The 24,760-nt window shown below is 44.0% G+C and overlaps 1 protein-coding gene across 1 annotated transcript in view; it reads left to right on the forward strand.

The window, feature by feature from the left end:
- The window catches only part of LOC143775650 (synaptotagmin-4-like), a 60,825-nt gene extending 36,065 nt beyond the window's left edge, over nucleotides 1-24,760 (forward strand). The window contains exons 3-5 of the mRNA XM_077264026.1: nucleotides 17,920-18,082; nucleotides 18,183-18,349; nucleotides 22,001-24,760. Coding sequence (XP_077120141.1) covers nucleotides 17,920-18,082; nucleotides 18,183-18,349; nucleotides 22,001-22,150 — 480 coding nt within the window. The 3' untranslated portion in view covers nucleotides 22,151-24,760. The remainder of the gene's footprint in view (nucleotides 1-17,919; nucleotides 18,083-18,182; nucleotides 18,350-22,000) is intronic.

Genomic DNA, 24,760 nt, shown 5'->3' on the forward strand with positions numbered 1-24,760 from the left:
TGCAAAGATGGTGGTGGGGGAGGAGGAAATGATGAAGGTGGCGGAAAGGGCAAGGAAGGTGGTGGAAGGGACGATGATGGTGGAGGGGGGAGAAAATGATGGAGTTGGTGGAATGGGCAAGGATGGTGGAGCTGAAGACACCGAAGATTAAGTACACTGGGGAAGGGGGACAATTTAGGTGGGGATAGGGGGATTTATTATGTGTGGGGAGAATTTGAGTGGGGATGGGGTGATTTATTATGTGTGGGGAGAATTTGAGTGGAGATAGGGGGATTTATTATGTGTGGGGACAATTTGAGTGGGGATAGGGGGATTTATTATGTGTGGGAAGAATTTGAGTGGAGATAGGGGGATTTATTATGTGTGTGGAGAATTTGAGTGGGGATGGGGGGATTTATTGTGTGGGGGGAGAATTGGAGTGGGGATGGGGGATTTAATGTGTGTGGGGAAATTTGTAGTGGGGATGGGGGATTTAATGTGGGGGAGATTTGAGGACACAAAATGAAGAGCAAAGGGGGAGATGGGGCATATATGAGGAAACCGTACAGGGGAATGGGGGCATGTATGAGGAAACAGTACGGGGGAATGGGGGGCATGTATGAGGAAACAGTATGGGGGAATGAGGGGCATGTACGAGGAAACAGTATGGGGGAATGAGGGCATGTATGAGGAAACAGTACTGGGGAATGGGGGCATGTACGAGGAAACAGTATGGGGTAATGAGGTCATGTATGGGGGATGGGTGCAGACAGTATGGGGAGCGAACAGGGGAATGTATGTGGACACAGTATGAGTAGTGATGTAAAAAATGTATGTGTACAGAGTACGGGGAGTGAGGGTGATGGGATGTGTGCAGACACAGTATGGGGAGTCAGGTGAGCAGGCAGTATAGAAAGTGAGGGGGTAAATATATGAGGAGACAGAATGGTGAACAGGAGGGATGTGAGAGCTGACAGTATGAGGAGGGAGGGGAATAGTATGAGGAGACAGTATAGAGGGAGAAAAGTGAGTGGGCACAGATTAGAATCTGAGTAGTGGGGGCATAGCATGGAGGGACAGTGTAAGGGCACAGCCAGGAGGGGGAGTGTGATGAGAGTATAGTATAAATACTGGGCCCTATAGGGAGGACACCGTATGAGAGGACAGTGTGAAGAGGAGGCCAGTATGGAAAGGAGAGGTCAGTGTAAAGAGCATGTACCATAAGATTGACAGTGTGGGGGTCATATTTTGTGAAGACAATATAGTGAGGGGCAATTTTTTATTCAGGACCATTATAATTAGATTTTCTGCAAAAGAGCAGAGAAGATGGAAGTCTGCAGAGACGAGCTGTGGATGACAAAACTCATCATGGGGTCTGGACAAGATGAAGAAAAGGAGAAAGACTCCAGAGACGACGTCATCTATAAGGTACATGGATGTAAATGTTATTTGTGATACTAACTAATTCTCATGTTATATATGTCATTATTTGTTAGGAGCATTAAAGGGGATGTCCAGGTTTGTAATGAGTCTGCAGTCATTCTTTGTGACTGCAGACTTCTGAGTTCTCGCAGTGCACACTGCACGCTGTCAGGATTCTCTCGTGCTGGCGATTTACATACATGCGGTCATGTGCTGCCTAGACATCTGTGGCCTCACTCAATGAAAATGAACTGAGCGAGGCCGGGCACGTCTAGTCGGAATGTGGTCAGAAGTATACAAATCACATGCTTATGCTGACATGACTGTCCACCAGCAAGGGAGAATCCTAAAAGTGTGCAGTGCATTAGTTGTGAGAATTCAGAAGCCTGCGATGTCAGGATTCAGCTCTGCAGGTTCCAGTAGTCATCACATGGACACTTCACTCATATTTTTGATATTTTCACACTTATGGCCCTGTGACAACGAGCTTCTCTTCCGGCTTCTCTCAGTTTTTCACTGAACATTGAAAGCATTAGGGAGAGCGGCTCGTGGGTACATGACTTAGGGTACTGTCTCACAGTGCAATTTTGATCGCTACGACGGCACGATTCGTGACGTCGCAGCGTCGTATGATTATCGCTCCAGCGTCGTAGACTGCGGTCACACTGTGCAATCACGGCGCTGGAGCGATGCCGAAGGAAGTCCCCGGGTAACCAGGGTAAACATCGGGTTACTAAGCGCAGGGCCGCGCTTAGTAACCCGATGTTTACCCTGGTTACCAGCGTAAACGTAAAAAAAACAAACACTACATACTTACATTCCGGTGTCTGTCCTCCGGCGTTCTGCTTCTCTCCACTGTGTAAGCGCCATAGCCGGAAAGCACAGCGGTGACGTCACCGCGTCACCGCTGTGCTCGCTTTCCGGCTGGCAGGCGCTCACAGTGCAGAGAAGCTGAGACGCTGGAGGACAGACACCGGAATGTAAGTATGTACTGTTTGGTTTTTTTTACGTTTACGCTGGTAACCAGGGTAAACATCGGGTTACTAAGCGCGGCCCTGTGCTTAGTTACCCGATGTTTACCCTGGTTATAAGCGAACACATCGCTGGATCGCTGTCACACACAACGATCCAGCGATGTCAGCGGGTGATCAAGCGACGAAAGAAAGTTCCATACGATCTGCTACGACGTACGATTCTCAGCAGGGTCCCTGATCGCTGCTGCGTGTCAGACACTGCGATATCGTAACGATATCGCTAGAACGTCACGAATCGTACCGTCGTAGCGATCAAAATTGCACTGTGAGACAGTACCCTTAGTGTGCAAATTGCATATGTCCTTGGGAAGGGGGGGGAGCAAACTGAATTCTTACCCCGGCTGCCAGAAAACCTAGATACACCTCTGTCTACATGGGAGAGAGATTGGACCCACATCTTTAAGACATTATGGCATCTGTGCATGTTTGAGATGGAAATATCACTATAAATGCAGTTTTTGGACAAATGATTACCCACTAATAATCCAAATGTTCTTTAATCCTAATTGTGTTATTTGGTCAATAGAAGTTGTGAGATGTATAAGTGTAGCGCCCCCACTGCCGCAGGGCCGAGGGGTACCCGGTACCGGGCCTCTGAGTCTCTGCTCTGGGGTTGTCACGGTGGCTAGACCCGGTCCGTGACCCTGCTGAGGGGCGCCCAATGAAAGGTGTGGGTGGTGATGATGTTATGATGTGGTGCAGGCCACAGTAAATAACGAGGACATCAAGTTGCAGTCTCTTTACCTCTTTACTGAAGGCTTCAGGACCCTCAGTCCGGAATACAGTTAACCGGGCTGCACAAGTCCGGCCGGTCCGATGGCACCTCCAGAGTTCCCTTTGCAGGTGGAAATCTGTGCCTACCTTCTAGCGCTTGTGTGTTGTGGTCCTCCCCTGCTGTGCTTACGGGATAGTCCCCACAACTGTTGTGTCTGTTTCTGAAGTTCCCTCACAACTCGAATATGATGTATTGCTTCGTCCCCAAGATCATATGGATAGGACGCACCCGTATGACGGGTAGGCTCGGAGCTCTTCTGGGACCCTAGTGTCGCCCCTCTCCAGTTGTTGCCCCCCTATGTCTTCTTAGGTGAATTGAGTGAGACAGCCCACCTATAACTGACTGTCCTGCCGTAGGTTTGAAGTTAGGCCTGGAGCTCTATACTTCCTCGGCGTTCTGGCCACCGGCTGCGCGCCTCAGTAGGATGTTGCCTCGTCTTACAGCACGACTCCTACTGGTGTTTCTCCTTGTTGCGTTTCTCACTCAGCACAATAAACCTCGCTTCTTGTCCTTTCTTAGGGCACCGCCGCTATCTCGTGCAGGCGCGGTCCCGTAACGTTCTCTCTGTTCGCTAGGCCTCTGTCAGGATCCCACCCCTGACAGTGACCCCTCTGAGTCTCTCCCCGCAACACCCTCTGCCACAGGATGTTGCCTGTTCGATTCCCAGTCAGCTTCTCTCTAACTTCCTGTCTAACCCCCAGTTTTACCAGACTGTGAGGAGTGGCCTAATACATAGCACCCTTAGCTCCCCCTGGAGGCCAGACTGTGAAGTGTATTGGTGTCTGTGATACCTGGTCAGGTGAACCCCTTCAGTGCCATCAGACGTACCATAGCCCCCCTTAGCGGCGGAGCATCAGTACTGCAACGACCAGGACTCTGGGGTGCTGCATAAGCATTGTATCATACTTTCTTGTGCTGCCCAACTCGAGATTGCCAGTCAGAGTAAATTTCTCCACTGGAAAGACAATTAATCCATTTGCCAGAAACAGGGCCACTTTTGACTTGAACAATAATGAGCAGACTTTTTTTATGATCTCTTACAATTCCATAAAGGGGTTATCTGGCATTAGGCTATACTGAGCTCTGTGAGGATTCTTTGGGGTCAACGTTGGGATGCAGGCAGTCGTGTGACTGCAAGTGTGCGATTTGCATACTCTCAGCCACATCTAATTGGCACGTCGCAAATCATACACTTGCGGCAAGTGCTCGCTGCTCCCGTCACCGGAGAATCCTCATAATGTGCAGTGCACACAATGTGAGGATTCACAAGTCTGCAGTCACAATAGAGTGTTGCCACTCACCCATTCAAGTCTATAGGTGCGTGGAAAACATCAGAAAGCACTCGGATGATATCCTAGTGCAATCTGATTTCCGCAGACTTACTGAATGGAGAAGATGGAGAAATTTTGTACTCCATTTTCTCCTCATAGTGTTCTCCGATTCTCTCCTCCCTGAGAATCAGATCACACTAAGTTGACACTCGGATCAGACTCTGATTAGAGTTTGATCAGTGTCATTTGCATAACTGGACAACAAAATTTTTTGAAAGTTTTGCTTCCTTGTAAATTTGTGGTGATTATGATAAAACCCATTTGAGCTAAGCAGAAATATAATTTCGGATAGTCTGTATCACATAGAAATTTTGAGTTACATGAGATTAAGTTTTACTGATTATGAACCATTTAAATGTTACCTGCGGCATTAGTTCAACTGAATTAAGTGTTTTGCTTCTCATTTTCTTTTGTACTCAACGTCCGGTGCATCCCATACCAGTGTACAGAAATAGTCAGCTAGCATTGATTGATTTCAATGGCCTTGATAAAGCTTTTTCTATGGTGGCAATATCTTGGTGAAACCGTTCGCCATGTTCTTCACTGACTGCACCAAGATTTTCAGGGAAGAATTCCAAATGTGAATGCACAAAATGAATTTTCAATGGTATTTTGTACTCCATCGCTTTGTAAGCTTCAAGAAGGTTGTCAACCAATTTGATGTAGTTTGGTTCTTGATAGTTTCCAAGGAAATTGTAGGAACATCCTTGAATGATTTCCAAGCAATTTTCTCAGGCCCCACCAGTAACTTTTTGAAGTAGTTTTCATTCATGATGATAAGTCAGATTTGTGGACTAACAAAAATGCCTCCCTTAATCTTGACATTGGTTATTCTTGGGAACATTTTCCTCAAATAACGAAAAATTTCTGCTTCCTTGTTCACTGCTTTCACAAAAATTTTCATCTGCCCGAGTTTTATGTGAAGTAAAAGCAGAAATATTATTGCTGGGTCCACAAGTGCTTTACGTGCGACATTTTGCTGCCTAGGTGTCATCTGGTTATAGATTGGCCACTGCCTTCTACTGTAATGTGACTGCTTAGCACAGCTGTCCCATTCACAAATGAAACAGCAGAATTTGGTATATCTGAGTTGCAATCCTAGCAGCAATTCCACTACTTTTAAATCTTCACTGATGTTCAAGTTGTAGTCGCTATACTTCATGTGTTTCAACAACAGTTCCATGTTCTCATATGTTTCTTTCATGTGTGCCGCATAGCCAACAGGTATAGAAGGATCAACATTACCACTGTTTAAAAAGCCAGCATTGAGGCTTAACACTGATGAGTAGTGATGGGCGAACCCCTAATGATCGGGATCGACAGGTTCGCCCGAGTTTTTTTTGTAAAGTTCGAGCTCGGAGCCGGGGTTGATGCGAACTTGCGCCTGAACCCCGAGCTTGAACTTACAGATATGGGATGGGGTAGGGGGGGGGCTGTAAAACAAAGAATAAAATTAATAAACATTATAGTCATACTTACCTGTCCGGCTGTCTCCCGGAAGCATCTACTTCCAGGGCTGTTCATTAACTTCCGGGTTATTCACGAACACTGCTCGGCGCTCCGCAATTTTCGTCTGGCGTCGGCAGTGAATACCGCCGGAAGTTAATGAGCGTCTCCGGAAGCAGATGCGGCCGGGAGGACGTGTTGCTGGACAGGTAAGTATAATTATAATGTTTATTATTAATTTTATTGTTTTATAGGCCCTGGACCTGAACTGGACCCGAACTGTAACACGGGTTTCCCATGGAAACCCATGTTCAGGACCTTGTAACTGAACACTGTGTTCGGTACGGGTCCAGAACTTTACAGTTCGGGCTTGCCGATCCCTACTGATGAGTCAATAAATAGACCCCACTGTTACAGTTCAAGCTCACATCCCATCAACGTCGGTGCAGAAGCACAGGTTGTCAACTTGATCAAAAACTGTGTTAAGACATCTTGGCCGCTTCGAAAGACAGAAACTTTTGTAGCAGGTGACAGCAAATACCATCCTTGAAGTCTTGAAGCCAGTAACTCTGCATTCGCTTTTGACAAACGTAAGTCCCAGACCAAGTAATTCAGTTCTGGCTGTGTTATAAGATGAGGCTCACCAAACATACATGGCTCAAAGTCTGAATCAGCATCGTTCCCCATCTCTGACCCATGGACTGCAGCATCTTTATCGGCTGCCTCCTCTAGGCTCCATTTCTCTGGTAGCTTTGGTACAGGAAGAGTGTCATCATGTGGCACTGATCGCATAACTAAAGGCAGATTGGGATATTCAATGGATATCTTATTCTTAGAGAGAAACCAGAGATATTGGTTAGAGAGAAGTAGTAGTCGGTCACATGATCCTTCTGTTCCTGCCAGATCATTGGGGCAGCAAATGGCATTGACTTGCCAGAACCTCTCAGCCAACCTCTAACATCAACAGCACATATTGCACAACAGATGTGAGGAGCCCAGGATTTGTCTTGATCACCAATCTTGCAAAGTACATCTCATAGGCTTTCATGATGAGAGCTGTCATGATGCGTCTTTGATGCTTAAAGGGCCACTGTCACCCCCCTCCAGCCGTTATAAACTAAAAGAGCCACCTTGTGCAGCAGTAATGCTGCATTCTAACAAGGTGGCTCTTTTAGTTTTAGGTTCAAGTATACCCCAAAAAACGCGATTTGATACTTAGCCATAATTGGTGTCTCTAGCCACGTAGGCTGCTCCTCCCTCCCCAGCTCGAAACGCTCCTCTGCCGTCACTCACATCTTCTTGGTCTTTCTGCGCCGCCCCCTCAGCGCTGTTTACGTTTTCAAACCGGCTCCTGCGCTGTGTAGTACTGTTCTGTGCAGACGCAGTAAGCTCTGGCCGTCTGCCGTCCAAGCCAGGCTTTCACACTGCGCCTGCGTGGGCAGTGCGGCCCCCACCTTTGGAATCCCCGCCCCGCACTGTGTTATGCATTATGCACAGTGCGGGGCTGGTATTCCTGGGCATGCGCACAGCATGTTGCATCCTGTCAGCCCGGTCCCCCGCCTTACTGCTTCTGGATACAATATACAGATCGTGCCTCCTCCTCCTCTAGCAATCGCCGGGCAAGAAGCAACTTTGGAAACTTGCCTGCTAGGTGGTGTGTGTTGTGTCTAGGTGTGTTATTTATGGGTCTTGATCTGATAATAAATTGGGGGTGATCTTTACCCACCTAGCAGGCAAGTTTCCAAAGTTGCTTCTTGCCCGGCGATTGCTAGAGGAGGAGGAGGCACGATCTGTATATTGTATCCAGAAGCAGTAAGGCGGGGGACCGGGCTGACAGGATGCAACACGCTGTGTGCATGCCCAGGAATACCAGCCCCGCACTGTGCATAATGCATAACACAGTGCGGGGCGGGGATTCCAAAGGTGGGGGCCGCACTGCCCACGCAGGCGCAGTGTGAAAGCCTGGCTTGGACGGCAGACGGCCAGAGCTTACTGCGTCTGCACAGAACAGTACTACACAGCGCAGGAGCCAGTTTGAAAACGTAAACAGCGCTGAGGGGGCGGCGCAGAAAGACCAAGAAGATGTGAGTGACGGCAGAGGAGCTGGCCAAGCTGGGGAGTGAGGACCCGCCTACCTGGCTAGAGACAGGAATTGTGGCTAAGTATAAAACGCTTTATTTGGGGTATACTTGAACCTAAAACTAAAAGAGCCACCTTGTTAGAATGCAGCATTACTGCTGCACAAGGTGGCTCTTTTAGTTTATAACGGCTGGAGGGGGGTGACAGTGGCCCTTTAAGCATGAACTTTCCACAAACGTAACAGAAGGTATTGTGACTGTTCTGACACTGATGAAATATTTAGCTATATCACATAGTACTGAAATAGTTTATAGCTGCTTAGATTTGAAATAATTTGTGTGCCTAGTCTGTAACAATTCCACTGAAGGTTTGCAACGTCAATGAAATGCAGGGAATTCATGCCTTTGCTTGCCTATAAATTACATAACAGCACATATATTGTGGACAATGCTGAAAATATGAAAAAGAAAATCGCTCAAACAGAAGATTTCAGAAAAACAGGAAAATTTAAAGGTGATTTTTTGTGATCAGTAGCTCAAATTACATAAGATACACCCAAAAGTGTACAGGAAGCACAATTTTCATTGTCCAGTAAATCGGTCAGATTCTTTTGGATGAAAGCATCTACAGCCATCTGACCATAGCTTGCAGGTAATCATACAAAGATTGTTACTGATTAGGACTGCCCATCGGACTCCAAAACCAGAATGGGCAGAGGTTTAACCCCTTAGTGATGAAGACAATTCTGACCATAATGATTGAGAAAATATCTGCAATTTGATGACTATGTAGAAAAATTAGCAATTTTTAAACTTTGCTTATATCCTGAACCTTTTTTCAAGTATATTTATAAATCCTATTTTTATATGTCCCTATTCAATTTTGAAGTGACTCTGAGTGACCTATATATATATATATATATAGGAAAGCTTACAGAAGTGATACCAGTTTAAAAACTGCACCTCTTAAGTTATTTTAAATTGTCAGGAAATGTGTTAACTTTTCAAGTGCTACATAGACATTAAGGCAAAATGGAACAAAAAAATATAAAAAATTAGATTTTTTCCCCTCTAAAATATTGATTTAACCCCAATTTTTTCATTTTTACAAGAGGTAATTTGAGGAAATAGCATGCAAAATTTATTATGCTATTTCTCCCGAATGTGTATCATATCAGATATATAGATAAACACTACTATTTGGCACATGGCAGGGCTCAGAGGGGAAGGGGCGCTACTTGATATTTGAAGCACAAGTTTGGCTGGAATAGATTTTGGCTGTATATCGGAATTGACTGAGAGCGCTAGCCACAGGAAATTTTGATAGAGAAATTTTGAAAATAGTCAGTCGCAGAATAGTCTCTTTTCAGAAAAGAATTTGCCTTACGTTCCATGGAATCTTTCAACAAAGACACTTCATCTGATGGGAAGATGGACTTCTCTCATAAACGAGCTTCAGCAAGTCAATTATAGGCAGAGATTCCCATTCTGCTACCTCTTACGGGTCTAGTTTTTAGAATTCTTTAAACCTTGCCCTGTCTTAAACTAATGTTCTGTCCCGATAAAATAATAAAGCCTATACTCCCCTCCGGTGGCTGTGCAGTTCCAGCGGTGTTGGCACTCGCTCTCCCCGGTGCTTTGCTGCGGTGTTGTGACACGTGACACTGGCGTCCAATCAGCGCTGGCATCACTGTCACTGCCTTTGGACAAACTGAACATGAAGAGGAAGCCCGGGACCAGCTGCAGCCCAGGCTTCCTCTTCATGTTCAGGTTATCCAAAGGTGGAGACAGTGACGCCAGTGCTGATCGGGCACCGGGCATCACATGTCTTTCCACTGCATCACTGACATGGGACCGCGAGTGCTACCACTGCTGGAACAGAGCCGGCATGGGTGGTGAGTATAGGCTTTATTATTTTATCAGGGCTGAACATTTGGTTTAAGAAGGGGTTATCCGAGTAGTGGACAACCCCTTCAAGCCATTCTTTCTGCAGGCATTCTTTCAGAACTGGGTGGCCTAGAAAAGCTTTTTCTCTGTTTAAATGAAAGTAAAAGAGACGTTGCTTCTTGCTTTTGTTAGTAGCTTTTACAGATTGAACTATACGTTTGACTTCTTTTAAGAGACTTGGTGTGCTATCACTGTGGAACAGATACAGACCATCTGTCACAGTATCTGAACTGGATGAAGATTCATCTTCAGAAGAAACAGCAGAGGTAGAACTTAATTCCACCTATGCTTGAGTATGTCCATGAGACCTTTTATGCTTCCAAGCGGTTCCCTTAAATTCTTGAAATGTTTCTGAGAGTTGATGTTTAAACCACTGGCAGAAACTGGCTGTTTATGAGTGCAACAATTGTGGTGTATCTGAGGTTAGGAAACTGGCAGATTCATCTACTATATAATTGTCTAAGGGGTACTTCCGTCATTCTGTCTGTCTGTCACGGATATTCATTGGTCGCGGCCTCTGTCTGTCATGGAATCCAAGTCGCTGATTGGTCATGGCAAAACGCCCACGACCATTGCCACGACCAATCAGCGACGCGCACAGTCCTGAAGAAAATGGCCGCTCCTTACTCCCCGCACTCAGTGCCTGGCGCCCGCATACACCCCTCCGGTCACCGCTCACACAGGGTTAATGCCAGCGGTAACGGACCGCGTTATGCCGCGGGTAACGCACTCTGTTACCACCGCTATTAACCCTGTGTGACCAAGTTTTTACTATTGATGCAGCCTATGCAGCGTCAATAGTAAAAACATCTAATGTTAAAAATAATACAAAAAAAATAACAAATCATTATATACTCACCTTCCGCCGCCTTTCCCGCTCCTCGCAATGCTCCGGCCGGTCCATGCAAGCAGCACGTTCCGGTGGCAAGGATGGTTTGGGAGAAGGTACTACCATAACGTCACGGTCACGTGACCGCGACGTCATCACACCCTGGGACCGGAAGCTGCCGTCTGCACCCCACACAGGCGACAGAACTACAACGCGCCTGCGGAAGGTGAGTATATGTTTATTTTTTATTTTTTTAACCTGTGACATACGTGGCTGGGAAATTTACTACGTAGCTGGGCAATATACTAAGTGGCTCTGTGCTGTATACTACGTCACTTGGCAATATACTATGTCACTGGGCAATATACTATGTCACTGGGCAATATACTATGTCACTGGGCAATATACTACATGGCTGGGCAATATACTACGTCACTTGGCAATATACTACGTCACTGTGCAATATACTACGTCACTGGGCAATATACTACATGGCTCTGTGCTGTATACTACTGTTGTGAATTCTAGTTTTGGGCTCCCTCTAGTGGTCACAAGCGGTACTGTGTAGTGTTGTCTTTCTGCAGGTTGGCTGCATCAGCTGGTTCGTTATCCTTGGTTGGTTTCCTATTTAGCTCACCTGGAGACTCAGTTCCTTGCCTGCTATCAATGTATTCAGTGCTCTTCAGATTCCTTGTGTCTACCTTGCTCCCAGTCTCTCCAAGACAAGCTAAGTTTTTGTTTGATCATTTTTTGATTATCAGTGTTCATTATGTTTTTAGTCCAGCTTGCTAAAATGTGATTTTCTCGCTTGCTGGTTGCTCTAGGGGACTGAGTTTCTCCTCCCACACCGTTAGTTGGTGTGGGGGTTCTTGAAATCTCAGAGTGGATATTTTGTAAGGGTTTTTTACTGACCGCATAGATTCCCTTTTCTATTTTCTGCTATCTAGTATTAGTGGGCCTCATTTGCTGAATCTGCTTTCACCCCTGTGTATGTGCCTTCCTCTTACCTCACCGTTATTATCTGTTGGGGGCTTCTATATCTTTGGGGATTATTTCTCTGGAGGCAAGAGAGGTCTTTTCTTTCTCTCTAGGGGTAGTTAGTTCCTCAGGCTGGCTCGTGACGTCTAGGATTTTTAGGCACGTTCACCGGCTACTTCTAGTGTGTTTGGATAGGTTCAGATTTGCGGTCAGTCCAGTTTGCCACCTCCCTAGAGCTTGTCCTATGTTTGTTACTTAGCTGGAGTAATTTGTGATCCTCAACCACTAAGGATCATAACATACTACGTCGCTGGGCAATATACTACTTCGCTGGGCAATATACTCCGTGGCTGGGCAATATATTACGTTGCTGGGCAATATACTACGTGGCTGTGCAATATACTACGTGGCTGGGCAATATACTACGTGGACATACATATTCTAGAATACCCGATGCGTTAGAATCAGGCCACCATCTAGTCCTATATATGATCCTTATCTAAAGTCTGCTGTCAATATGAGCATTATCAATTTCTGGATTTTCTTGTTCTGTTCCTAAAACTGGACATCTAATACTTAAAGGGAAGGTGCCATCAAACATTTTTTTTACAGCAATTGTAAAAATGTAAAGAATTAATGTTTAAATCTTCTTAAAAAATATTATCATTTGTTTATAATTTAGTAAAATATGAAAAATAATTTGAAAAGTTTTGGAATTTCCACTTTTAAACACTAGGGGGAGCAGCTGCTGAAATTTCAGAAAAACCTAGTGTACAAATAGCTCACATTACAGCACTGCAGTAATTATGGGCGGAGTCTGCTGAGTGTGTGATGTCTCCTCTCCTCCCCTTCTGGGTGTTTGCTAAGGGATAAGAGAGGATGAGATTCAGGAACCCAGTGAGCAGCCATTTTGTTGGTGACTGCAGAGTAAGGCTGCGGTCACACTATCAGTATTTGGTCAGTATTTTACCTCAGTATTTGTAAGCCAAAACCAGGAGTGGAACAATTAGAGGAAAAGTATAATAGAAATATATGCACCACTTCTGTATTTATCACCCACTCCTGGTTTTGGCTTACAAATACTGAGGTAAAATACTGACCAAATACTGATAGTGTGACCGCAGCCTTATACTGACAAGTAGACAGTCACCGAGGATGGCATCTCTCAGAATCCTTGCTGCCTATGTGGTGGAGGGAGCAGGGTGACAGCAGCACAGAGTATTTCAGGAGAGCAGTGTGCTGGTGTATGGAGGGCACCATGTTCAGTGTGCGGAGCAGCCAGGGATTGTACATAGAGCGCTGTCTTTTATACACATGGATGGACCGTCTGCTCCACAGAAATCCAGGAAACATTTCTGCGGATTGATGACCTGTTCTGATCCAGACATTGCATGCAAAGACCCCATTCCCCTCCTCAGATCCTGTCCTGGCGACGTGTGAAAGTGAGACAACAGGCGCAGTCTGGGGTGACGCTGGAAAGGAAATGTAGCCATATAGTAACAATAAAAATGAGACCCCTCTCTTCAGCTGCCTCACCAGCCCTGACTGCACCTAACTGGAGGTCATGCTGCCCCCTCAATTACCCCAGACCCACGTGCAGGTGCTCAGCCAGAACCACCATAGAATGGGTCCGCTTTCTGAAGATAATACTGCCATAGTGTTCTCACATAATACCGCCATATAGATCACACAGAATACTATCAAATAGATCACACAATACTGTCATACAGTTCTCACATAATACCACCATATAGATCACACATAATACAGCCATATAATTCTCACCTAGTACTGCCACATAGATCACACATAATCCCACAATATAGTTCTCATATACCACCGTCATATAGTTTTTACATCATTCCACAACACTGATCAAACATAATACCACCATATAGATCACATATAATACCGTCACATAGATCACACAATACTTGGCGAGATAATGTGATATATATATATATATATATATATATATATATATATATATATATAATATCTCGGCATAATGTGTGGTCTTTATGGGAGTATTATGTGATAAATATATATAGCGGCATTATACGTGATCCATATGGTATTGTGCTGCTCTAGGGAGGTCAGAGACGTATGGTGGAAGGAGCAGGGTGACAGGAGCACAGAGTATTTCAGGAGAGCAGTGTACTGATCTATGGGAGGGAGGGTGTGCTCACACTCACACGCTCCCAACTGTATACTTAGCCTTTACTGGCTATTAAAATGGGGGACCCCCCCAAAAAAAAAGACGTGGGGCCCCCTATAATTAATAACCATCAAATACTATGCAGACAGCTGCGGGCTGACATTAATAGCCTAGGAAGGGGCCATGGATATTGTCCCCCCCAGGCTAAAAACATCAGCTCTCAGCCGCCTTTTACATGCACCTTTTCTGGCCCTTTGCCTTGCAATTTCCACTTGCCCTGTAGCGGTAGCAAGTGGGGTTCATATTTGTGGGGTTAATGTCACCTTCATATTGTCCGGTGACATCAAGCCCACGGCTTACTAATGGAGAGGCGTCTATAAGACACGTATCCATTACTAATCCTATAGTTGTATTCTAAATAAAGACTCGGCCAGAATAAAGTCCTTTATTAATCTTTTTTAAACCATACCGAATGCATAATCCTCGACTCCCTCATCTTCCACAACAAAAATAATAAACCACAATGGGGAAAGACACGCAGTGGGGAGAGGAGTGCATAGGAGAGGATTAGATACTGACTGCTGAGCCATGTATCTAATCCTGTCCTGTGTGATACCGACTGCTGAGCCGTGTATCTAATCCTATCCTGTGTGATACCGACTGCTGAGCCGTGTATCTAATCCTATCCGTTGTGATACCGACTGCTGAGCCGTGTATCTAATCCTATCCTGTGTGATACCGACTGCTGAGCCGTGTATCTAATCCTGTCCTGTGTGATACCAACTGCTGAGCCGTGTATCTAATCCTGTCCTGTGTGATACTGACTGCTGAGGACACAGTACACAGGACAGGATTAGCTACACAGGACTAGATTAGCTACACAGGACTAGATTAGCTACACAGGACTAGATTAGCTACACAGGACAGAGGTAGCAGTGGTAGGTGTATATAGAGGCAGGTAGCAGTGGTATATAGAGGCAGATAGTGGTATATAGAGGCAGGTAGCAGTGGTAGGTGGTATATAGCGGCAGGTAGCAGTGGTATACAGAGGCAGGTAACAGTGGTATAGAGGCAGGTGGCAGTGGTATACAGATGAAGGTAGCAGTGGTATACAGAGGCAGGTAGCCGTGGTATACAGAGGCAGGCAGCAGTGGTATACAGAGGCAGGCAGCAGTGGTATACAGAGGCAGGCAGCAGTGGTATACAGAGGCAGGCAGCAGTGGTATACAGAGGCAGGCAGCAGTGGTATATAGAGGCAGGTAGCAGTGGTATATAGAGGCAGGTAGCAGTGGTATATAGAGGCAGGTAGCAGTGGTATATAGAGGCAGGTAGCAGTGGTATATAGAGGCAGGTAGCAGGGGTATATAGAGGCAGGTAGCAGTGGGATATAGAGGCAGCTAGCAGTGGTATATAGAGGCAGCTAGCAGTGGTATATAGAGGCAGCTAGCAGTGGTATATAGAGGCAGGTAGCAGTAGTATATAGAGGCAGGTAGCAGTGGTAGGTGGTATATAGAGGCAGGTAGCAGTGGTATATAGAGGCAGGTAGCAGTGGTAGGTGGTATATAGAGGCAGGTAGCAGTGGTATACCTCGGCCCCTGCTTCCCAGCAGCAGCTTCTCCCTGGCAGCTCCTGCCATCGCACGCACTCGCACTGAGCTGTGTGTACGATGACAGAGGAAAATAAACAAAATGGCCGCGATCTCCTCTCACAGCTGTGACGTAGCAGCTCAGTGGGCGTGCCCAAGTCACAGCTGAGAAGCAGGAGGAGCGGCCTCAATGAAAGAGATGTGGTCGGAGTCCGACCGTTGGCTCCTATGCCCATGGCTGCCGTAAGTGAGGTGTGCAAGTGTCGTGCCCAGACACTTACACCCACACTAATGAAAATGGCGGCCTCCAGTGGTAAAAGTAAAAGTGAATAAATAAAAAAGTATGAAAGTAGTACATTTACTTTTGTATTACAAATAATTGATTATATAATCAATAATTATTAATACAAAAACTAAAATCACGGCACCCTCCCTTTAAAGAAAACTATAACTAATAGGTCCCTTTGAAAGGGGGAAACCCCAGATCACAAAAACTACTTTAAAGGGGTTGTCCACTACTAGGACAATCCCTTCTTGTTCCAAATGTTTGGCCCCGATAAAATTAAAAAACTGGATAGTGAGGAGACGGGGTTAGAACTTGTCAGCCCCCACTACAACAAAAGACAACACAGGAAGACAAATGAGGGAATTAGCTTGAGATGACATAAGAGAGCTCACAAGAGAGTAGGGAGCAGTGCTTGACATCATACTGAGTGGGTAGCTGTGGGGCCATATTACTGTGAGGGGTCTTGGGCCATCATACTGAGTGGGGGGCTGAGGACTATCATACTGAGCGATGGGCTGGCATTGGGGATAATCATACTGAGTGGGGGATGGCAGTGGGGCTATTATACTGTGTGGATATGGACTGTGGGGACATCATACCGAGTAAGGTGCTTTGTGGGCATCATACTGAGGGGCCATCATTTTATGTAAGGGGCAGGGGGACCGTGATACTGTGTTGCGTGGGGAGCTGTGATTTTTCATACTGAGGAAGGTGATCATACTGAGTGGGGGCTGAGGGAGCATCATACTGAGGGGTTGTGGGAGCAGCATATTGAGGGGCCATCATACTTATATGGTGGGGTGTGGGGGCAATACTAATGTTGGGGTAGCATACTGAGAGACAGCTCTGGGGGGCATCATACTGACTGCGGTAATAGCAATAAACTTGGCACTCAGATTTTTGTAAGCATGAAATAGATTTACTGGCAATCCATGTAACAAAATGTTTCAGTCATCTCAGACCTTCATCAGAATTGATTGTCGTCTGGAGAAAAGCTTGAAGCCTGCAATATCAGCACTGTGTTAGTATGAGATCTATGTCACTGTGGTATGGTGCCTGCAGAGACAAACATTATATTATATAGATTTCTAATAAATCTATTTCATGCTTACAAAAATCTGAGTGCCATATTTATTGCTATTACTGAATTACGGGTTGGAACCCTACGGTCAGCATGGTGGCTCAGTGGTTAGCACTGCAGCCTTGCAGCGCTGGAGTCTTGGGTCCCACCAAGGAGAACATCTGTAAAGAGTTTGCATGCTCTCCCCGTGTTTGCGTGGGTTTCCTCTGGGTTCTCCGGTTTCTTCCCACATTCCAAAGACATACTGAGAGGGAATTTAGATTGTGAGCCCCATTGGGGACAGCGATGATAATGTGTGCACACTGTAAAGTGCTGCAGAATATGTTAGCGCTATATAAAAATAAAGAAATTATTATTATTATTACTTGGGCACCTTATTTGCTCACCAGGAGTGCCATATACAGTATCTCTCCTATACATACTGACTGCGGGCCATCATACTGACTATTTTAACAGCATGTTTTTAAAGGCATTGAAATAAAATTAAGGGTTTTTTTACGGCCACTCAATAACCTGATTTTGGATGCCTGTTGCTGGAACTTTTCTGTTTGACAGGTATGATACTGTGTGTGTGAGTGGGATCAGTTTTGAGAGCATCCACACTCTAATGACTATGAATGGGGTTTCTTGGGTAAGAACACTAAGGGCTTGCAATATGGGGCATACTTACTGTGTATGTGCCGCAATACATGACCACCTTCCTTTTTTATAAAAGTTGGCAGATATGATCCCACCTATTACGCCAAATATATATATTTTTTTTTTTTGGGGGGGGGGAGTGAGTAGCAATTCAATCTATTGCTGTGGGGCCAAATGAATTTTATGTACATCTCTGCAGTGATTTACAAATGCTATGAATAGTACATGATGTGATGTACCTTATGTATGGGAAGACCATAACAATTTCTTGAAAATTTTACAACTATTAACACTGATTTGAATGCAATGTGCTGTAAGTAGTAACTGTTTGTAACCTATTCATGTTGATAGAGTTTGAGCACTTTGGATGGGTTTACACCCCTTGCATCCAATTTCAAGTTACCTGGAGAAATATTGATACTCCTGCAACATCAAGTGTTAGCCAATCGTATCAAAGTGATGGTGCAAAAGGCAAAGAACCTGGGCAAACTAACTCGCATTCCTGGAGCCCCTGGTAAGATTCCACTTCTCGGTTATTTCACCAAATTGAAAATGAAGAATAAAAAAGGATATTATTGTGTATTTGTATATTTTTAACAAATCTCCACTTCTAGACCACTTTGTCAGCATTCGGTTGATTCAGAAAAGCCAAGTGATGGACATCAAAGAGACCCGGACAGCTTCAGGCTCCAGTCCAGTGTGGAATGCCCCTTTCCTATTTGATGCGCCTCTCGAATTTGTGCAGAGTCCACACCTTCAACTAGAATTTTTAGTCATGCAGGTGAGTTATTAGGATCCGGAACAGAAAATGTTGTGCTTTATTTATTCATTTTTATATTTCTACAAAAATATAACTTCTCCATACTTTACTTTCCATTGTGTTTAGGAATGGATAGATAGCATATTATTATCATCATTACTATTTTTTTAATGGTCAATTTCATTTGAATAACTTATCTTCCTTTGATGGAGCTAGTATAATAAATAGAAAAATTGTAAATCACTTTATATACAGATAATTTATTCTTATTTGTGTGCCTTAATGTGCAAGGCACTAAGTCTCCCTCCAGTGTAACTTTCTGGCCACTGCCTGTTGTTAGGTCTAATCCATCAGAATTGGCAAAATGAGAGATGCCAAAACATGAAAAAAAGCACTCATATGCAGCCAGTCCCCATCCACTTTTTCTGCTCTGACACTGTACATGGCTTACTGGTACAAATCCAATAATTTGGGGAGCTAATATTAGCTAAGGTTTTGGTCAGAAGCATTAAAAGGGTTTTCCACAAAATTTTTAACCAGAAGGATGTTATAGAATAAAAATAACCTATACCCACCTTTCAGAGGAGCACCACTCCTTTGTCACAGCTGTGTCCACCACCGAAGTGCCGTCATCAACGTCAAAGTGGAGGGTGAAGAGAGGCAACACATGACAGCTGTAGCCTTCTCATTTTGTCTGAGTCAAAATTCTTGATTCGGATGGAGTAAGAAAGCTCTGCAGCTTCTCAGCGCCAATTCTTGACTTGGACGTAATGAGAAGACTGAAACTGTGCCCACTGATTTACCACAGCCTGAACATGACACCCCATGCTGGATATCAATACTGACAGTCCAGCTGCAAGAATGGAAGACTGGCGCATTTCATGAAAGACAATACAGTTTTCTTTATTTTATTTACACCCTCTGGGCCAAATCATTTTTTGTGAGAATGTCATTAAATACCTCTTTTAACCTGTGACATACACACCATATTTGTTTTACTTGTATTAACAAAACAAATATATTATTGATGGATATTTAACAGCCTAAATGCACAATTTGCAGCAAAAAGCTGTTTATCACTGGCACCATATTTGTTATGAATTTTAGACACTTTTCTGATATTATGTACATCTAAGTGATATTAATGTCCAGGGACCAGAGTATTGGCTTGTCAAGCAGATCTTTAGCAATAAGTAATTTACTGCTTTACTGTGTTTTGTAGGATTAGTTACACATTTTCTGTGCCTTTCAGACAAGAAGGTGTGGTAATATTGACAGCCCCTTGTTGTCTGCCTTCCTAGACAAGTGGGTGTGGTAATATTGACAGCCCCTTGTGGTCATGTGATTGCTGATGTGCTGAGACTAATAGGCAAATGGGTGGCAAAGGCAAGGGGCTATCTTCAAGAAGGGGGCTAGTTTAGCTATGTAAACACAGAAAAGTGCCAGCCCTCTGTGATCTTGTGTCTGTGAGGCACTTAGGAGATGTACAGTATATGTGGGGAGACATCAGCAGCACAGGAAAACAGAAAGGTGCTGGGTCATAAAATGTAAAGTGATGCTGGTATGTTGGCGCTCTATAAATAAAATTATTCTTTTTGTAGCTTTTCTGTGAGTGATGTAAGTATAAGCAGGGTGTGGAGCTGTAAGTATTCAAAGTGATACTATTGCAATTTGTAATAGCTATGGGGCACCTGGGAAAACATTAGAATGGATATTGGAGAGTTTTTTTTCCTTGGATAAGTCTATTAAAGGGAACCCGTCAGCAGGATTGTGCACAGTAACCTACAGACAGTGTCAGGTCGGCGCTGTTATACTGATTACTATGATACCTTGGTTGATGAAATCCATCTTGTGGTTGTGTTTTAACATTTTTTTTTGGTTTTGAGTTGATGATATGCCCGTGCCCCTGGGCGGCCTGATTAGGTATTCATAATGCAGACTGCTGACAGGTCACTGATCCCTCACTGACCTGCCCCCTAGTTTACATAATGAATACCTGTACATACTGAAGAAACACAAACCCTTCTGCAGGTAGGTGCTGGCCATGGCACATGCGCTGCAGCATAATCTCATGTTTGCTGTCCTAATAATAACTGTGCTTTACGTTATTCAGATAGTACAAAAAAAAAAATCAATTTTAAAATGGCGCCTGCCACGCCTGCATAGTAGCAGCTATTGGTGTCTATAGAGGTGATCCGATAGCTGTTATTGCTATTTCCTCCTCCAAGGTGCCTGCGCAGTAGCAGCTCGGCTATCTCTGAGAGCTGCTACTGCGCAGGTGCGGGCGGTGCCATCTTGGAGGAGGAAATTTTATTTTTCTTCTCCAGCAAGTATGTACAGATATTCATTATGCAAAAAAGGGGGCGGGTCAGTGAGGGATCAGTGACCTGTCAGCAGTCTGTATTATGAGTAGCTAGTCCGAGCACCACATAAAGACCCCCCTTCCAGGCCGCCCTGAAGCACAGGCATATCATTAACTTAAAACTGAAAATAAGTCATCGGAAAGAATAAATGTAGGGTAGAGGCGCTTATGAGATGGATAGGGATAGCTGCGGGTATTGCTTATCGCCACACAAAGGAGAAAAAAGGGGGACTAAAAAAAGTAATATTTTAACAATATTTATATCTGCGCTAACCTTAAAGTACACTAGTCAATGTTCCCAATAGAAATTTACCTGTTTGATGTGAAATTTGTTAGAAGTTCTGCTTGTGGACGTATATAGCAGGTCATAGATTGATCATGGAAAGGGACTGGGAAGGGAAACAGTGAGAATTAGAAAATAAGGTCACAAATACTTAATAGCTCGTGTGTTTACCATATAAAAAGATTCGTGCGCTATAGAGGAAAACTACTGATCCATACGTCCTGGATCACTCATGTGAAAGTTAAAAGTTGACACCCTGCAAGTGTGTTGCTTAGAATGAAAGAGTGCGTGCTTTTCCACTTAGTAAACTAAGCTGCGGAGTCCTGTACCTGTGATGCAAACGCTAGTAAGAGAGAAGGAAAAACAATGTCCATTTATCCTTGGCGATAGTAATAAAAGCGGTTTTACTTAGCTGGATGGGTGCTTTCCTTTCTGTTTCTCAGGCGGCTTGTGCAGGCGCCGTCCCAGCCGGTGACGAGCGCCTACGCGGCCTGGATTCTGTGAATCTCGTGTAGTGCTTCGCAGGACCTGCAGTGATGTTCGGGTCACGTGGTCTCTGATCACGTGGTGCCCTCGACGGTAGTAAGGAGCGCTGTGGGAGCCAAAAACCAACGCGTTTCGGAAATGCTACGGTTTCCTTCCTCAGGGTTCAGCATTTCCGAAACGCGTTGGTTTTTGGCCCTTTCCATGATCAATCTATGACCTGCTATATACGTCCACAAGCAGAACTTCTAACAAATTTCACATCAAACAGGTAAATTTCTATTGGGAGCATTGACTAGTGTACTTTAAGGTTAGCGCAGGTATAAATATTGTTAAAATATTACTTTTTTTGAAAATAAGTCATATTTCATCAACCAAGGTATCATTTTAATGAGTGTAACAGGGCCAAACTGACAGAGTCTGTAGGTTACTGTGCACAATCCTGCTGACAGGTTCCCAGGTTCTACTATTTTAGCCTAGAGATATTGGCCTCTATAGATATCTTTACCTATAATAAATAGTGATTTCTGTGCTTACTTTCCAGGGCAGAATTTGCAATCGTGCTCGTATTCTTGGGCGTGTGGTAATTGGTGCTGGTACCTCAGAAGATGGCATCTCTCACTGGCAGGAGATGTGTAACAAAGCACCAGTGGAGTGTTCCCATTGGCACACACTACAGACAGATGTGTTTTAACATGTATTATGGCCACACTATGACATCTGGAATCAACTAACAGATCGATTTATGTGCAACGTTGTGAAGAAAGTGAAGTCGGTGAATTATATAGAAGTTTCAGTATATAAAACAACCACAAAAATCATGCTTTTATATATCTGGGCATGTTCCACCAAGAGGTTTTTTTAACCCCTTCAACAGAAGGTTGTGAGCTTTTGTCCACCACACCTTTCTGAAAATTGCAATTACAAGCGATCAAAATGTTGTATCTACCCAAAAAGTATAGATTAAAAACATCAGCTCTGCACAGAAAAAAAGCCCTGAGTTTATAAGAATAAAAAAAGGTAAAATTCCATAATGTTCATCTTAAAGCACCACTCCAGTGTTTCTTTGTTTTTTATGACAATCCTGGAGTGGTGCTACTCAACTAAGTTCCCTGCCCCGGTCTTATAGTAAGCAGCAATCATCTTCATCTGTTCTCAATACCGCTCCTGTCGGTATTCAGCCGTTTGTGCCCTGTGATTGCTCCAATGTTTTCTGGGTGAGCTGGAAGTCAATTCTCAATGTAAGTCTGAGTGCCAGTACAAGGTTCTCATAGATTAACACTGAGAGCTTGTGACCATTACCTTTGACTTCCGGGCAGTCGGAATTTGCAGTGACAAGATGGCGCCGCGGGACTGGAGTGGCACTGGGAAGAGCTAAAGATGGCAGCTGGAAAGTAGAATACTAGGCTCAGGGAACTTACATTACTAGCACCACTCCAGAGTTTCAATTAAAAAACAATGCTGGAGTGGTGCTTTAAAGGGAGTCTGTCTCCCCCAAATGGATTTTAAATGAGATATACCGTAATAGAGGGGACTTAGCCTTTATAAAAATCATACTAGTACTGCAGTTGTTACAGTGCCTGAGAAAATGAATTTTTTAATTTATATGCATATAATGTGGTTTCTGTGCACCCTTGGTGTGGCCAAGACTTCAGTACACCTTTACTCATTCTCATTTTGCACATTGGGGGCTTCCACCACTTCTGGTCGACAGCACTTGCTTACTAGAGCTAGTGCTGCCTAAAGCCAGATGGCATCTGTGTGGGTGAGCACTGACACTGCCAGTCCCCTACCATGTGCACACAGTGTTTGTTGACGTACACACAATAGCTGAGAACATTTTCCTTTCTGGCTCTTTTCTGCTGACGCCACTTGAGACACTTTTAGCTACATCAGTGTGCACCATCAACAAAGAGGAGAATACGCTTGGCGTCTTTGTGCGACCATGGCCTAGCACAAACTGTCTCAGAGCGCACAATCACACACAACTTAAGGCAATGTTTGCTTAAGAAAGCAATCACTGTCAATGACAAGCAGAGGCATCGCCCAACATGTAAAATGAGGGGACAGAACAGTGCACCGAAGTTCCCTCATTTGAATACAAATGAAAAGTTATTTTTTTCAGGTACTATACTAGTAATAGGTACAGTGCTAGTATGGTTCCTATAATGGCTAAGTCCACTATGTCATAGTATAGCTCCTTTAAAATGCATCTTGGGGATAACAGACTCCGTTTAATATACTTTTTTCTGATACCTAAAGAAAAACTGAGGATTTTGCTATGTTCATGTGGCTCAGATACATAATGAATTTCCAGGTTACATTTTACCAGCACTTTGGGTGAGATTTTACAAAATCTTCAGAGTAAACTGAGTGGTGCTGCAGATTACTGCCCAAGCCAATAAATTTATGTTGTGTTACTCCAGAAAAATCGACATTAGTGCAGATTTTACCACTATCAATTTTGTCATCTGGATTCTGCAGATTTTATACTGCCGCACATTTGCTTTGGAAATGTCACATGTGGACATAACTTGACACAGTCATAAAGTTAAATACATAATTCCAGCTGTCTGCAGGCTGAGCTCACTGAAAACATAGCTATTCTGCTCCTAAAGTCAATAGTATAAATCTAAGTACATAGTGCATCATATGCAGAAGACTGCTCTGCCCCTATTTTTAGGAAGCTTGAACAATCCAGGAGAGTAGTCAAGTGTACTCTAAGGGGTGCTGGACCTACATATCCTATAAATTACTTTACAGTACATATTGGGCACATATGTGTGATATCTATGAAAATATTGTAATTTAAATGTAATAATGTACTTATTTATTCAGATTGTATACAGAGTTGTCTGCATAAGATCGTGTAATTAACATTCATGAACTTGGCGATTCCAATATCTGCTTATTAGTTATTGTATGTCTTGTCATATAACCTTTGGAATGATAAAGTCAGAAGAATCATTAACAGTTCTATGAATAAATGTAACTAGAAAAATGCATGTAAAAAGCATTCACATATGGATTTTATGTCCATTTCACTGTGACCTGTCCATCACTCCCAATGCAAGGTGCTTCACAGACAATCTATTAAATGTGATATTTTACATTAAGCTTTTGTTTCCCTCTTTTTTGCTACACAACATAAACAATAAAGCAGTTAATTAATTTGGCTTCTAATTAATTAATACATCTTTATTTCCTATTTTTGTCATGAGTAATATATTTGCAGCCAATTGCTCATTTAATGCAAGATTGTTCAGAGTCCACCACCACAGGTTTTACGGATACTTTAGACCAC

Source organism: Ranitomeya variabilis, chromosome 5, assembly GCF_051348905.1.
Source record: "Ranitomeya variabilis isolate aRanVar5 chromosome 5, aRanVar5.hap1, whole genome shotgun sequence".
Classification (NCBI taxonomy): domain Eukaryota; kingdom Metazoa; phylum Chordata; class Amphibia; order Anura; family Dendrobatidae; genus Ranitomeya; species Ranitomeya variabilis.